At 42.2% G+C, this 12,494-nt stretch overlaps 1 protein-coding gene across 1 annotated transcript; it reads right to left on the bottom strand.

The window, feature by feature from the left end:
* Positions 1 to 9,198: 9,198 nt before the first annotated feature.
* LOC115132382 (transmembrane protein 198-like) lies at positions 9,199 to 11,796 on the bottom strand. The gene is made up of 4 exons (XM_029664975.2): positions 11,607 to 11,796; positions 10,077 to 10,652; positions 9,792 to 9,931; positions 9,199 to 9,604 (listed from the first exon to the last, which is right to left on the bottom strand). Exons 1-4 carry the CDS (start codon positions 11,794 to 11,796, stop codon positions 9,446 to 9,448), a joined length of 1,065 nt encoding a protein of 354 aa, XP_029520835.1. The 3' UTR covers positions 9,199 to 9,445.
* Positions 11,797 to 12,494: the final 698 nt, after the last annotated feature.

The following is a 12,494-nucleotide window of genomic DNA, read 5'->3' as shown; positions in this document are numbered from 1 at the left end:
TTTAATCTAGGTACCTTTTATTAATATAGTTTACTCAGGTTGGGTTAAATGCAGAAGACACATTTCAGTTGAATGCATTCAGTTGTACAACTGACTAGCTATCCCACTTTCCCTTCACTTACTCATATCTGTTTCATTATGACTGTGTTGAAGTAGTACCATAGCCTGTCCAGTAGATGGCAAGGTGTAGGCCTGAAATGCCGGATTGTGTGATCTTGATATTGTGTTATCTGAATCAGAATGATCCTATCTGGTTATTTGCTGAAAAACCGTCTCAAAAACAGCTAGATCAATCTGATCTTGCATTGCAAAAATGTGACATTGACGTGTTAAATTAATGGATCTTATATATAAGCATACTAATTAACGGTTGTCTCAGAACGGAAATGTGGTTAGTTGTTTTTCTCTCATAGGACAGTTGTAAAACATTACTGGAGGATTCGGTTTTTATCTCAGACTACATATTTATCTAGAGAAATGTAGAAAGAAACACAAATCTTGATTTGAGCAACTTCAGTGAGATATTTAGTAAATCCTTCACTGTCTTTACCTAGTAGTGAATCACTGTTTCATTGTTCATTAATTATGCAATATAAGGTGCATTGAATACACCATCTGTATTGTAACCCTGTCTCAATTTTCATTTAAACTGACCAAGAATAGACCTTTAAAAGTTGTTAGTTATATTGACCTAATTATTTTGTGTTCCTCTGACGTGATCTAGGATATTAGTGGCAATTGAATTAGTTGACGGGATAGCTTTTGGGATAGTTGTAAATTACAGTGTAAGTGGGCTGTGTACTTTATGAGTTGCTGTCGGTGTCTGGAGTATTTATTTGCTCTAAACTAATCCAAGAATGCATTCCTCTAATGTTTTATTATGTGGTTGGAAACAGGTCCCAGTGGGCAGACAATGATATAAAACTATGTGAAACCATAAACTACCAGTTCCATAGAACGTTATGAGACCGGGACCAACAGAATGAAAATGATGAACTAGGCTTAGAAGACTCCTCTAGATGGATTAAAATATACCTGAAATATTTATTGGATTATTTTAATTGTATTTATTATTTTATTGGATTTTATTGGATAGAGTTCTTAGTTTATTTTCATCACACTGTATCTCACTGAAGAAATAAGAAATAGACAAATAGATACAGTACTTGAAAACATCAATATCTTAAAACGGATTATTAGATGGAGTACAGTCGTGGCCAAAAGTTTTGAGAATGACACAAATATTAAATTTCACTAAGTCTGCTGCCTCAGTGTCTTTAGATATTTTTGTCAGATGTTACTATGGAATACTGAAGTATAATTACAAGCATTTCATAAGTGTCAAGGGCTTTTATTGACATGAAGTAGATGCAAAGAGTCAATATTTGCAGTGTTGACCCTTCTTTTTCAAGACCTCTGCAATCCACCCTGGCATGCTGTCAATTAACTTCTGGGCCACATCCTGACTGATGGCAGCCTATTCTTGCATAATTAATGCATTGAGTTTGTCAGAATTTGTGGGGTTTTGTTTGTCCACCTGCCTCTTGAGGATTGACCACAAGTTCTCAATGGGATTAAGGTCTGGGGAGTTTCCTGGCCATGGACCCAAAATATCAATGTTTTGTTCCACGAGCCAATTAGTTATCACTTGCCTTATGGCAAGGTGCTCCATCATACTGGAAAATGCAATGTTCGTCACCAAACTGTTCCTGGATGGTTGGGAGAAGTTGCTCTCTGAGGATGTGTTGGTATCATTCTTTATTCATGGCTGTGTTCTTAGGCAAAATTGTGAGTGAGCCCACTCCCTTGGCTGAAAAGCAACCCCACACATGAATGGTCTCAGGATGCTTCACTGTTGGCATGACACAGGACTGATGGTAGCGCTCACTTTGTCTTCTCCGGACAAGCTTTTTTCCAGATGCCCCAAACAATCGGAAAGGGGATTCATCAGAGAAAATGACTTTACTCCAGTCCTCAGCAGTCCGATCCCTGTACCTTTTGCAGAATATCAGTCTGTCCCTGATGTTTTTCCTGGAGAGAAGTGGCTTCTTTGCTTCCCTTTTTGACACCAGGCCATCCTCCAAAAGTATTTGCCTCACTGTGCGTGCAGATGCACTCACACCTGCCTGCTGCCATTTCTGAGCAAGCTCTGTACTGGTGGTGCCCCTATCCCGCAGCTGAATCAACTTTAGGAGACGGTCCTGGCGCTTGCTGGACTTTCTTGGGTGCCCTGAAGCCTTCTTCAAAACAATTGAACCACTCTCCTTTAAGTTCTTGATGGTCCGATAAATGGTTGATTTAGGTGCAATCTTACTGGCAGCAATATCCTTGCCTGTGAAGCGCTTTTTGAGCAAAGCAATGATGACGGCACGTGTTTCCTTGCAGGTAACCATGGTTGACAGAGGAAGAACAATGATTCCAAGCACCACCCTCCTTTTGAAGCTTCCAGTCTGTTATTCGAATTCAATCAGCATGACAGAGTGATCTCCAGCCTTGTCCTCGTCAACACCCACACCTATGTTAACGAGAGAATCACTGACATGATGTCAGCTGGTCCTCTTGTGGCAGGGCTGAAATGTTTTTGGGGGGATCCAGTTAATTTGCATGGCAAAGAGGGACTTTGCAATTAATTTGGAATTCATCTGATCACTCTTCATAACATTCTGGAGTATATGCAAATTGCCATCATACAAACTGAGGCAGCAGACTTTGTGAAACGTAATATTTGTGTCATTCTCAAAACTTTTGGCCACGACTGTACATGCTGTTTCTTGTCTCGCTGACAAGTGTCATCCATTGCCTTGAACAGGGAGGAACTCATGGAAGCCATGGTAAGAATGTCCCATATAATAGATTATCAATGAGAACTGCTGCAATTCATTATTTACTAAACAGCCTGGTCTGAACTTTAGCCAACTCCTCTTTGTGTTTGTTTGTTGTCATGCCAAACATGTACCTACTAATACTGTTAATGTTAGCATGTCTGCCAGTGCCACATCTCCTTAGGTCTATTTAAGGAACTATGGCTACCTGCACATCCCACTGAATAATAGTATGAGCCAAGTTGATCAGACTTAGGAAATGACAGGGGCACTGAGGTGACCACCAAAAATCACACTACGTAGCATGTTCTCTCTTCTCTTGTGCTTTAGGCTGTCCTTCAGCTTGGCAGTCTTACATACTCAATATTCTACATATGTGTTTAACTATAAGAACCTTTGGAACCTTCCAGAAGGCAACTAACTTAGCCGTCTCAGCAACACTTAATAAGGCCACATTGGCAATGATGAAACAAACTTTGAGATCTCCTTCAATGACAAATCCCTCAAATATCAAGTCATGGGTGGGTCACTTTATTTATTCTCTTCCGGATTCATTGTTAGATAATCTTGACTTGGTGTGAGGCAAAAATATGCCCACACAATCAACTAAGGGTAAAAACAAAGCCTTGCCATAAATGTTTTAGCTTTACAACTATTTTTGACTGCTATATTTAACTAATGCCCATTTCCAGAGGTTCTACTTGGTGTAAGATAATGCTGACCTACTGCATCTATAGCTACACCCCAGATATGGGCCTGGCAAAAACATGTGCGGCCCTGCGGTCTGTGTTTAGGTACTGAAGTAAGATGTCACCCCTGAATTTCTGGGAGGTGTTGTTTCTGTGAAGAGCAGACATCAAAATCGTGTTTCATAACAATGATCTTGTCCAGTGCCATTCGACAGACCAGGTGAGTGTCAGAGTGCGCCATAGGCGTACAACTGTCACTGCAGTTTGGATGTGTGAAAGAAGGCTTTTCAGATCTCAACTGAAATGGCATGACATGAGTCTGATGTAGACGATCTGATGTATATGCATCTGAATGTGATATCATCTGTATTTTCACCTGTCTGTAACAATCCTCTGTCATTAAGGGGAGTCAGGCATTGTCACAATTGTAAATGAGAACTTGTTCTCAACTTGCCTACCTGGTTAAATAAAGGTGAAATAAAAATTGTGCAACTGAGGATTGTAGCAGCCCATGAGATTGGTCACGTCCTTGGCCTGGGTCACTCTCACAAGGCTCTAATGGGCCCCGTTTACCCTGGATACCATGCCAACTTCAAACTAAATCCTGATGTCATCTCTGGAATCCAAGCTCTCTGTGTTTAGGGCTGGATGATTATTTATTTTGTTAATACAGATTATGTGATCAATATCTGATAAAACATCAAAAAATTCTGTAGTAAGACTTTGATTTCCTGTGGATGTTGTATGTACAGTTGAAGTCGGAAGTTTACATACATCTTAGCCAAATACATTTAAACTCAGTTTTTCACAATTCCTGACATTTAATCCTCGTAAAAATTCCCTGTTTTAGGTCATTTAGGATCACCACTTTATTTTAAGAATGTGAAATGTCAGTATAATAGTAGAGAGAATGATTTATTTCAGCTTTTATTTCTTTCATCACATTCCCAGTGGGTCTGAAGTTTGCATACACTCAATTAGTATTTTGTAGCATTGCCTTTAAATTGTTTAATTTGGGTCAAATGTTTTGGGTAGCCTTCCACAAGCTTCCCACAATACGTTGGGTGAATTTTGGCAATTCCTCCTGACAGAGCTGGTGTAACTGAGTCAGGTTTGTAGGCCTCCTTGCTCGCACCCTATGTTTCAGTTCTGCCCACAAATTGTCTATAGGATTGACATCAGGGCTTTGTGATGGCCACTTCAATACCTTGACTTTGTTGTCCTTAAGCCATTTTGCCACAACTTTGGAAGTATGCTTGTTGTCATGACCCATTTGCGACCAAGCTTTCACTTCCTGACTGATGTCTTGAGATGTTGCTTCACTATATCCACATCATTTTCCATCCTTCCATCTATTTTGTGAATTGCACCAGTCCCTCCTGCAGCAAGCACCCCCACAACATGATGCTGCCACCCCGGTGCTTCACTGTTGGGATGGTGTTCTTCGGATTGCAAGCCTCACCCTTGTTCCTCCAAACATAACAATGGTCATTATGGCCAAACAGGTCTATGTTTGTTTCATCAGACCAGAGGACATTTCTCCAAAAAGTACGATCTTTTCCCCATGTGCAGTTGCAAACCATAGTCTGGCTTTTTTATGGCGGATTTGGAGCAGTGGCTTCTTCCTTGCTGAGAGGCCTTTCAGGATATGTCGATATAGGACTCGGTTTACTGTGGATATAGATACATTTGTACCTGTTTCCTCCAGCATCTTCACAAGTTCCTTTTCTGTTGTTCTGGGATTGATTTGCACTTTTTGCACCAAAGTACGTCCATCTCTAGGAGACAGAACACATCTCCTTCCTGAGCCGTATGATGGCTGTGTGGTCTCATGGTGTTGATACTTGTCTACTATTGTTTGTATTGTTTGTACTATTGTGGTCTCATGGTGTTGTTACTTGTGTACTATTGTTTCTATTGTTTGTACTATTGTGGTGCCTTCAGACATTTGGAAATTGCTCCCAAGGATGAACTAGACTTGGAGGTGGAGGTCTACAATTTTCTTCTGAGGTCATGGCTGATTTCTTTTGATTTTCCCATGATGTCAAGTAAAGAGGCACTGAGTTTGAAGGTCGTCCTTGAAATACATCCGCAGGTACACCTCCAATTGACTCAAATGATGTCAATTAGCCTATCAGAAGCTTCTAAAGCCATGACATAATTTTCTGGAATTTTCCAAGCTGTTTAAAGGCACAGTCAACTTAGTGTATGTAATCTTCTGACCCACTGAAATTGTGATACAGTGAGATAATCTGTTTGTAAACAATCTTTGAAAAAATGACTTGTGTCATGCACAAAGTAGATGTCCTAAACGACTAGCCAAAACTATAGTTTGTTAACAAGAAATGTGTGGAGTGGTTGAAAAACAAGTGTTAGTGTAGATGATAAAGACCCGTTCAAGACGCTATGTGTTTGAAACCTTTGCCTTTTCTGTTCTCCTTTAGGGAAGCCAGCCAATCGTCCCACAGTATACAGAAAGCCAAATCATCCAATCCTAGAGGCAGGTCCACCACATTCTTACAAGGGTACCATGGATGCAATTATGTTAGGTAGGTACCGTAAAGATTTTATCCCCATGTCTGGTCATACAAAACACAATGTAAACTATATGTGAAACTGCAAAATAGCACAGCGCTTTCCTTTGGATATACAGTATTTACAAGTGGTTGTTTGTCTGATATTTATCCAACACCCAGGTCCTTTTTGCAAGACACACATCTTCAGCGGTTAGTATGTGTGGACAGTGTCTGACACTACTGGCTACAACACACCCATCCTGATCTCTGTGCTGTGGAAGGATCTACCAGGGAGCCTCAATGCAGCTGTTTACTCTTAGAGGACCAATAAGTCCTACTTCCTAAAAAGTTTACCTTTTTGCCCTGACACACTATTCCTAGCCTGGTCCCAAATCAGTTTGTGCTGTCTTGCCAACTTCGTTGTCATTACCAACATTGTTCTACCTATACATAGGAGTCGTCAGTCAATTCAGCCTTGTACTTTAACTGGAATAACAAAGTGATATTATTCAAGGTAAGGTGCAAATAAACAAACAATGTTTTGGGGATAATATGTGAACATGTAATATACCCTCTAGTCTAAACCATTTCAGAATGAGTGGAATGTAGCGACCAGATAATAGTTACATTTCATTCTATTCCTTAGTGTTCTCAGTATTGGCAGTTGCTGAAGCTGGGGCAATGGACTCCAGCACGCATCCAAAACCCATCTCTTCTCTGGGGCATCCTACAACCCTGCCTTCACATGGACAAACAGCCATCTATAAGTTTTCGAAGGTAACTAGTACTGGCGCATCAACAATAACCAAGTTATGGATAAGGGCTACTCTCTCAGAGAGAGAGTGTTTTATTTGTACAGTAAGACCTCAACCTCCAGAACCAGACACTATATCCTAGCCAGTATATCACCCAACCCTATGAGGTGAAATATAGTAACATTTAAGGATGTGTATTTATTTTGACAACAGAAGAGTGACAAAAATGTTTTATATACTATCTCTTGTGCAAGGAATGTACAATGTACGTAATGTATCCCCCACATTGTATTTCACCCTCTTGTACACTGTGCATAAAACTGTTGGATTCTGGGTAAACTTTGAACATTGCTATACCAGATACATGATAGATCAGAAGTATGGTATCTGAGGGATGGTAGAGAAGGTTTTTTACATCAAAGTTAATGGTTATCTGTAGGAGTTAGATGGCTTTGGGAATGTTTAGGGGAGACAGGTGGAGACCTTAGAACCTAACAATTAACAATGTCACTGAGGGCAAAAAAAGAAACACTCACTGTCAACTGCGTTTATTTTCAGCAAACTTAACATGTAAATATTTGTATGAACATAAGATTCAACAACTGAGACATAAACTGAACAAGTTCCACAGATATGTGACAAATAGAAATGGAGTAATATGTCCCTGAACAAAGGGTGGGTCACAGTAAAAAGTAACAGTCAGTATCTGGTGTGGCCACTAGCTGCATTAAGTACAGCAGTGCACCTCCTCCTAATGGACTGCACTAGATTTGCCAGTTATTGCTGTGAAATGTCAACCCACTCTTCCACCAAGGCACCTGCAAGTTCCCGGACATTTCTGGGGGGAATGGCCCTAGCCCTCACCCTCCGATCCAACAGGTCCCAGACGTGCTTAATGGGATTGAGATCCGGGCTCTTCGCTGGCCATGGCGAAATACTGACATTCCTGTCTTGCAGGAAATCACGCACAGAACGAGCAGTATGGCTGTTGGCAATGTCATGCTGGAGTGTCTTGTCAGGATGAGCCTGCAGGAAGGGTACCACATGAGGGAGGAGGATGTCTCCCCTTTAACGCACAGCGCTGAGATTGCCTGCAATGACAACAAGTTCAGTCCGATGATGCTGTGACACACTTCCCCAGATCATGACGGACCCTCCACCTCCAAATCGATCACGCTCCAGAGGACAGGCCTCGGTATAATGCTCATTCCTTCGATGATAAACGCGAATCCGACCATCACCCCTGATGAGACAAAACCGTGACTTGTCAGTGATGAGCACTTTTTGCCATTCCTGTCTGGTCCTGTGACTGTGGGTTTGTGCCCATAGGCAATGTTGTTGCTGGTGATGTCTGGTGAGGACCTGCCTTACAACAGGCCTACAAGCCCTCAGTCCAGCCTCTCTCAGCCTATTACGGACAGTCTGAGAACTGATGGAGGGATCGTGCGTTCCTGGTGTAACTCAGGCAGTTGTTCTTGCTCTCCTGTACCTGTCCCGCAGGGGTGATGTTCAGATGTACCGATCCTGTGCAGGTGTTGTTACACGTGTTCTGCCACTGCGAGGACAATCAGCTGTCCGTCCTGTCTCCCTGTAGCGCTGTCTTAGGCGTCTCACAGTACGGACATTGCAATTTATTGCCCTGGCCACATTTGCCATCCTCATGCCTCCTTGCAGCATGCCTAAGGCATGTTCACGCAGATGAGCAGGGACCCTGAGCATCTTTCTTTTGGTGTTTTTCAGAGTCAGTAGAAATACCTCGTTAAGTGTCCTAAGTTTTCATAACTGTGACCTAACCCTAACCCTTGCCCACCATCTGTATGCTGTTAGTGTCTTAATGATCGTTCCACAGGTGTATGTTCATTAATTATTTATTGTTCATTGAACAAGCATGGGAAACAGTGTTTAAACCCTTTACAATGACGATCTGTGAAGTTATTTGGATTTTTACGAATTATCTTTGAAAGCCAGGGTCCTGATAAAGGGACGTTTCTTTTTTTTTGCTAAGTTTATAGTGTTTACATTGTGTCAGGATATGTTATTGTTAGGCATCAGGGATACTCTGGGAGGAGAAGAGACACAGTCTGGTATCAATAACCATGACAGCCTTGAGTTGGGGAGGGGTGAGCACTGGGTAGAGGTGAGGTTAGATGAAGTGAGGAAGAACAGATATCACTAAGGTTCTGTCTAGCAACAGAGATGCGTTGGCTGTTCAGTTGTGGAGGAGACTCAGCCTAGGAGACAGGGTTAAATATTAGTACTTGTGTGAAATGTTTTTTTGCCTGAATTACAGCTGTAATGACCCTTTGGGAAGAATTAAACTTGGTTAAGCTTCTCTAGTGTCCGTGGGTTATTTACTCAAAATTGGAACCTAACAACTGTAACAATGGATATCTTCACAAAAATTATATTAGCAAACTGACCAAAATAAAGCAATTTTATTTATTTGAGGAATGATCAATGGTTATATTACGATTGACTGTCAGATACCTTTACAAAGACAGAATAATAAACAAAACAACAAGGTGAATTAGTTGGCTGAATCTCTTGATTCTTGAGACAGTCTGTTTTTCTTTTTACAGCAGTGTATGAATTGTCTGCTGGAGAGAGGTGTTGGGCATCTTAGTGGAACTGGGAGGTGATGCCTACTATTTGGTGTTCGTCCCTCAGACCCTGTAGACTAGGGAGGAGGCATTCAGGGGAACCATGAAGCCTGTCTCAAAGTCGAAGTCTATCGTGGTGTGGTTGACTGTGCTGTTGCTGATGATGCTGCTGCTAGAGGAGCCTGTACCCATCTGGCGGTCACGAAGGCTCTGGATGTAACTCTGGAAGGTAAAGTGGTAAAGAAAAAACATTATTGTTGCATTGATCCTCTGTCTAGGATGATAGAAAAAAATGCAATATTTTAAAACATGACACGCAACTAATTGTCTATTAGCTATGTGCATAACGTTTTTCAAAAAAGTGTCTGAATCAAGCTCATTCATGCCCATTAGGAGTGAAGTAACTCACTGGGGCCAGGATGTCTCCAGCATAACGCTTTAGAATTGGAGGCTTGCGATGGCGGTAAGTGCCCAGCTGGGGTCGTCTCTGGGCATCTCTCTGTCTGATTCGCATCAGTTGGACCTGTCTTTGTCGTCCACTGACAGGTACTGGAGGGCATTCAGAGTAAAATAGCATTAGACAGAAAAACAGAATTATGTTGTAACCGGTCAGTTTAACCTAAGTATCGAATCAAGTAGTAATGACATCGAGGAAGTAAGCGTTCCATATTTTTTATGAAACTGTGCCACTCACCTTCTGTGTGTGACAGTCCTTTGGCAGTGAGCATCAATTGCACCATTACCCCCATCAGACTAAATAGAGGAAACACGCCTGTTATAACCCAGCTGTACCAGCAGAGGGGCCGAGGGGGAACCTGAGACAGGATGTCGTACGCATGGCCAGCCAGCAGAGACGTCTCTACAAAGTAGTCCACGCATGCCATCACCACAGCGGCTCCGACTGCAGCCGTGGCGAGCACAGTGAATAGTTTCTGCCACTGCAGTGTGAGAGTGGCACAAAAGGTGCTCGTGGCTAGGAGGGCACCGAGAGGCACCCATAGTGGGGTAAGACTGTAAAACTGTCTGACAACCAGTAGGTTGGCAAGGGTGAGCAGAAACCCCAGCTCTAGGCCAGTAATGATGAGCCCCACAGTCTGTACCAGCATAGTTACCAGGGCACAGAGTACAGACACTCCCAGGAGGATACCTGCTTTGGTCTCCATAGTCAACTGGGTATCCAGCACAGGCTCCTTAAGGTACAACAGGCAGACTAGCGCAGATCCAAACATGAAGCCTGACAGGAACATGACCATCTTAAAGCAGCGGTATCCTAAAGAAAGAGAGACAAGTGGAGGGATGTTAAGTAACAAGATGGAGAAGGAAACAAAATGTACTAAAGTGAACTAGGTTTATTAATTATTTTTATTTGACCCCTTTTTCTCCCCAATTTCGTGGTATCCAATTGTTTTAGTAGCTACTATCTTGTCTCATCACTACAACTCCCGTACAGGCTCGGGAGAGACGAAGGTTGAAAGTCATGCGTCCTCCGATACACAACCCAACCAAGCCGCACTGCTTCTTAACACAGCGCGCATCCAACCCGGGAAGCCAGCCGCACCAATGTGTCGGAGGAAACATCGTGCACCTGGCAACCTTGGTTAGCACGCACTGCGACCGGCCTGCCACAGGAGTCGCTGGTGCGCGATGAGACAAGGTAAAGTGAACTAGGTTTGACTGAGTAGGGATTGTTTTTTTAATTAAAAATAGATGTCAGAGTTTGGTATACTGTACAGTTTACAGAATATTAGAGAGAAAGTTTACATCACATGATGCGTAGTCTGCTTAAGAAAAACTAAGCGTTTCTTATATCAGACATCAACATTTAATGGATTTGGACCAGGCCAGAAAGCTGCCTGCATCATCCCAGGTGGCTGTTTTCTGACTCTCTCTCAGAGGAATGCAACAGAACCAGGTGACCCATCTACCTCTCTCCTAGCCTGGAGCTTATCCATTATAACCCTGGCTAGTCTAGGTCAAATACCTGGCCCTCCTGTTTTTACTATAAGGCTTAGAGTGAGCTGAGGAAATCACTTCAGTTAGTATGATGAGGTTAAATGTCAGCTGGGAATGAAATGTTGATGTATCTAGTGGAGTATTAGAGTGTTTTGTGGAAATACTGTAATTGATTTGCAGATCATCAGATCTATCATGTCTTTAATGTGTAAGTCTTGAGAGTACACATGTGGAAGTTCCAACTGTCCTCTATTACAGGTCAGGAACTTACCAAAAAAGCAGTAGATTAGGCCTAACAAAAGGCATACTGAGCAGACGATGGATGGGATGAGGTCATACTTCCTTGTGAACCCCAACTCACATGCATCCACTTCAGCCAAGCCAGAGAGGATATATTGATCAACTTCAGCCTGACTCAGCACTGCCCCATCAGTGACCAAGAGTGAGCTGGGGTCTGCCATCTTGGAGCAGCCGTTCAACAGGTCTGGATAATTACTGTGCTTTTATTTAGCAATTAAGGCCATCCGTGTAAGCGTGTTGTTTTCCTGGTTTAATCTCATTTGGGAGCATACGTCAACAGTCAACACCAAGCCAGTATATTGTCAGTATTCCATCGGGACAGGACTTTGCTTCATTAATTCAATGAAAGAATGTGACGAATGCTTCATGTTGTTAGAATGTAAGTGCTGAGGAAACAGGAAGCTCCTGTGAGATGTGTTTGAATCAGACCATTTCCTGCCCTGCACCTGCAACAAGAGGAGAGGAGAATCAAATACAGCCAGAGAAAATTATATGACATCTGTAATAGGCAGACTATAAATGATCAAACTGGACTCTTCATATCTAGACTTCACATTTACATCTAAGGTAGATAATAGATTGCATGAATACGATGTATTTCAAGAAAAATCCCTCTGTACTCCACAACCCTATCCCCAGGAACCAGAAAAGGAAACTGAGATTTTATCTGGGTCACACACTTTTTTTTCTTGACCCTTTGTTAAAATAGAGGATGCAGATGAGGAAACGAGGAGTGGCTTGATGCCGACTGAGTCATTGGGCCTCTTTGTTTTGAACATATGGTAAAGATCTCCAGTCACAGAACAATGCTAAGAAAACAAACACCCCAACAGTAGGACATACCGTTCCAAAACCCCAA

The sequence above is a fragment of the Oncorhynchus nerka genome, linkage group LG7 (assembly GCF_034236695.1).
Source record: "Oncorhynchus nerka isolate Pitt River linkage group LG7, Oner_Uvic_2.0, whole genome shotgun sequence".
NCBI lineage: Eukaryota > Metazoa > Chordata > Actinopteri > Salmoniformes > Salmonidae > Oncorhynchus > Oncorhynchus nerka.
Note: the sequence above shows the minus strand (reverse complement) of the source record. Positions and strands in the feature narration are given on the sequence as shown.

Coding starts and splice junctions, on each gene's coding strand:
- LOC115132382 (XM_029664975.2), bottom strand. CDS start 11,796: ATGGCAGACCCCAGCTCACTCTTGGTCACTGATGGGGCAGTGCTGAGT. Junction 10,653..11,606: donor CCTAATCTACTGCTTTTTTG/GTAAGTTCCTGA, acceptor CTCTTTCTTTAG/GATACCGCTGCTTTAAGATG. Junction 9,605..9,791: donor CTGGAGACATCCTGGCCCCA/GTGAGTTACTTC, acceptor TTTACCTTCCAG/AGTTACATCCAGAGCCTTCG.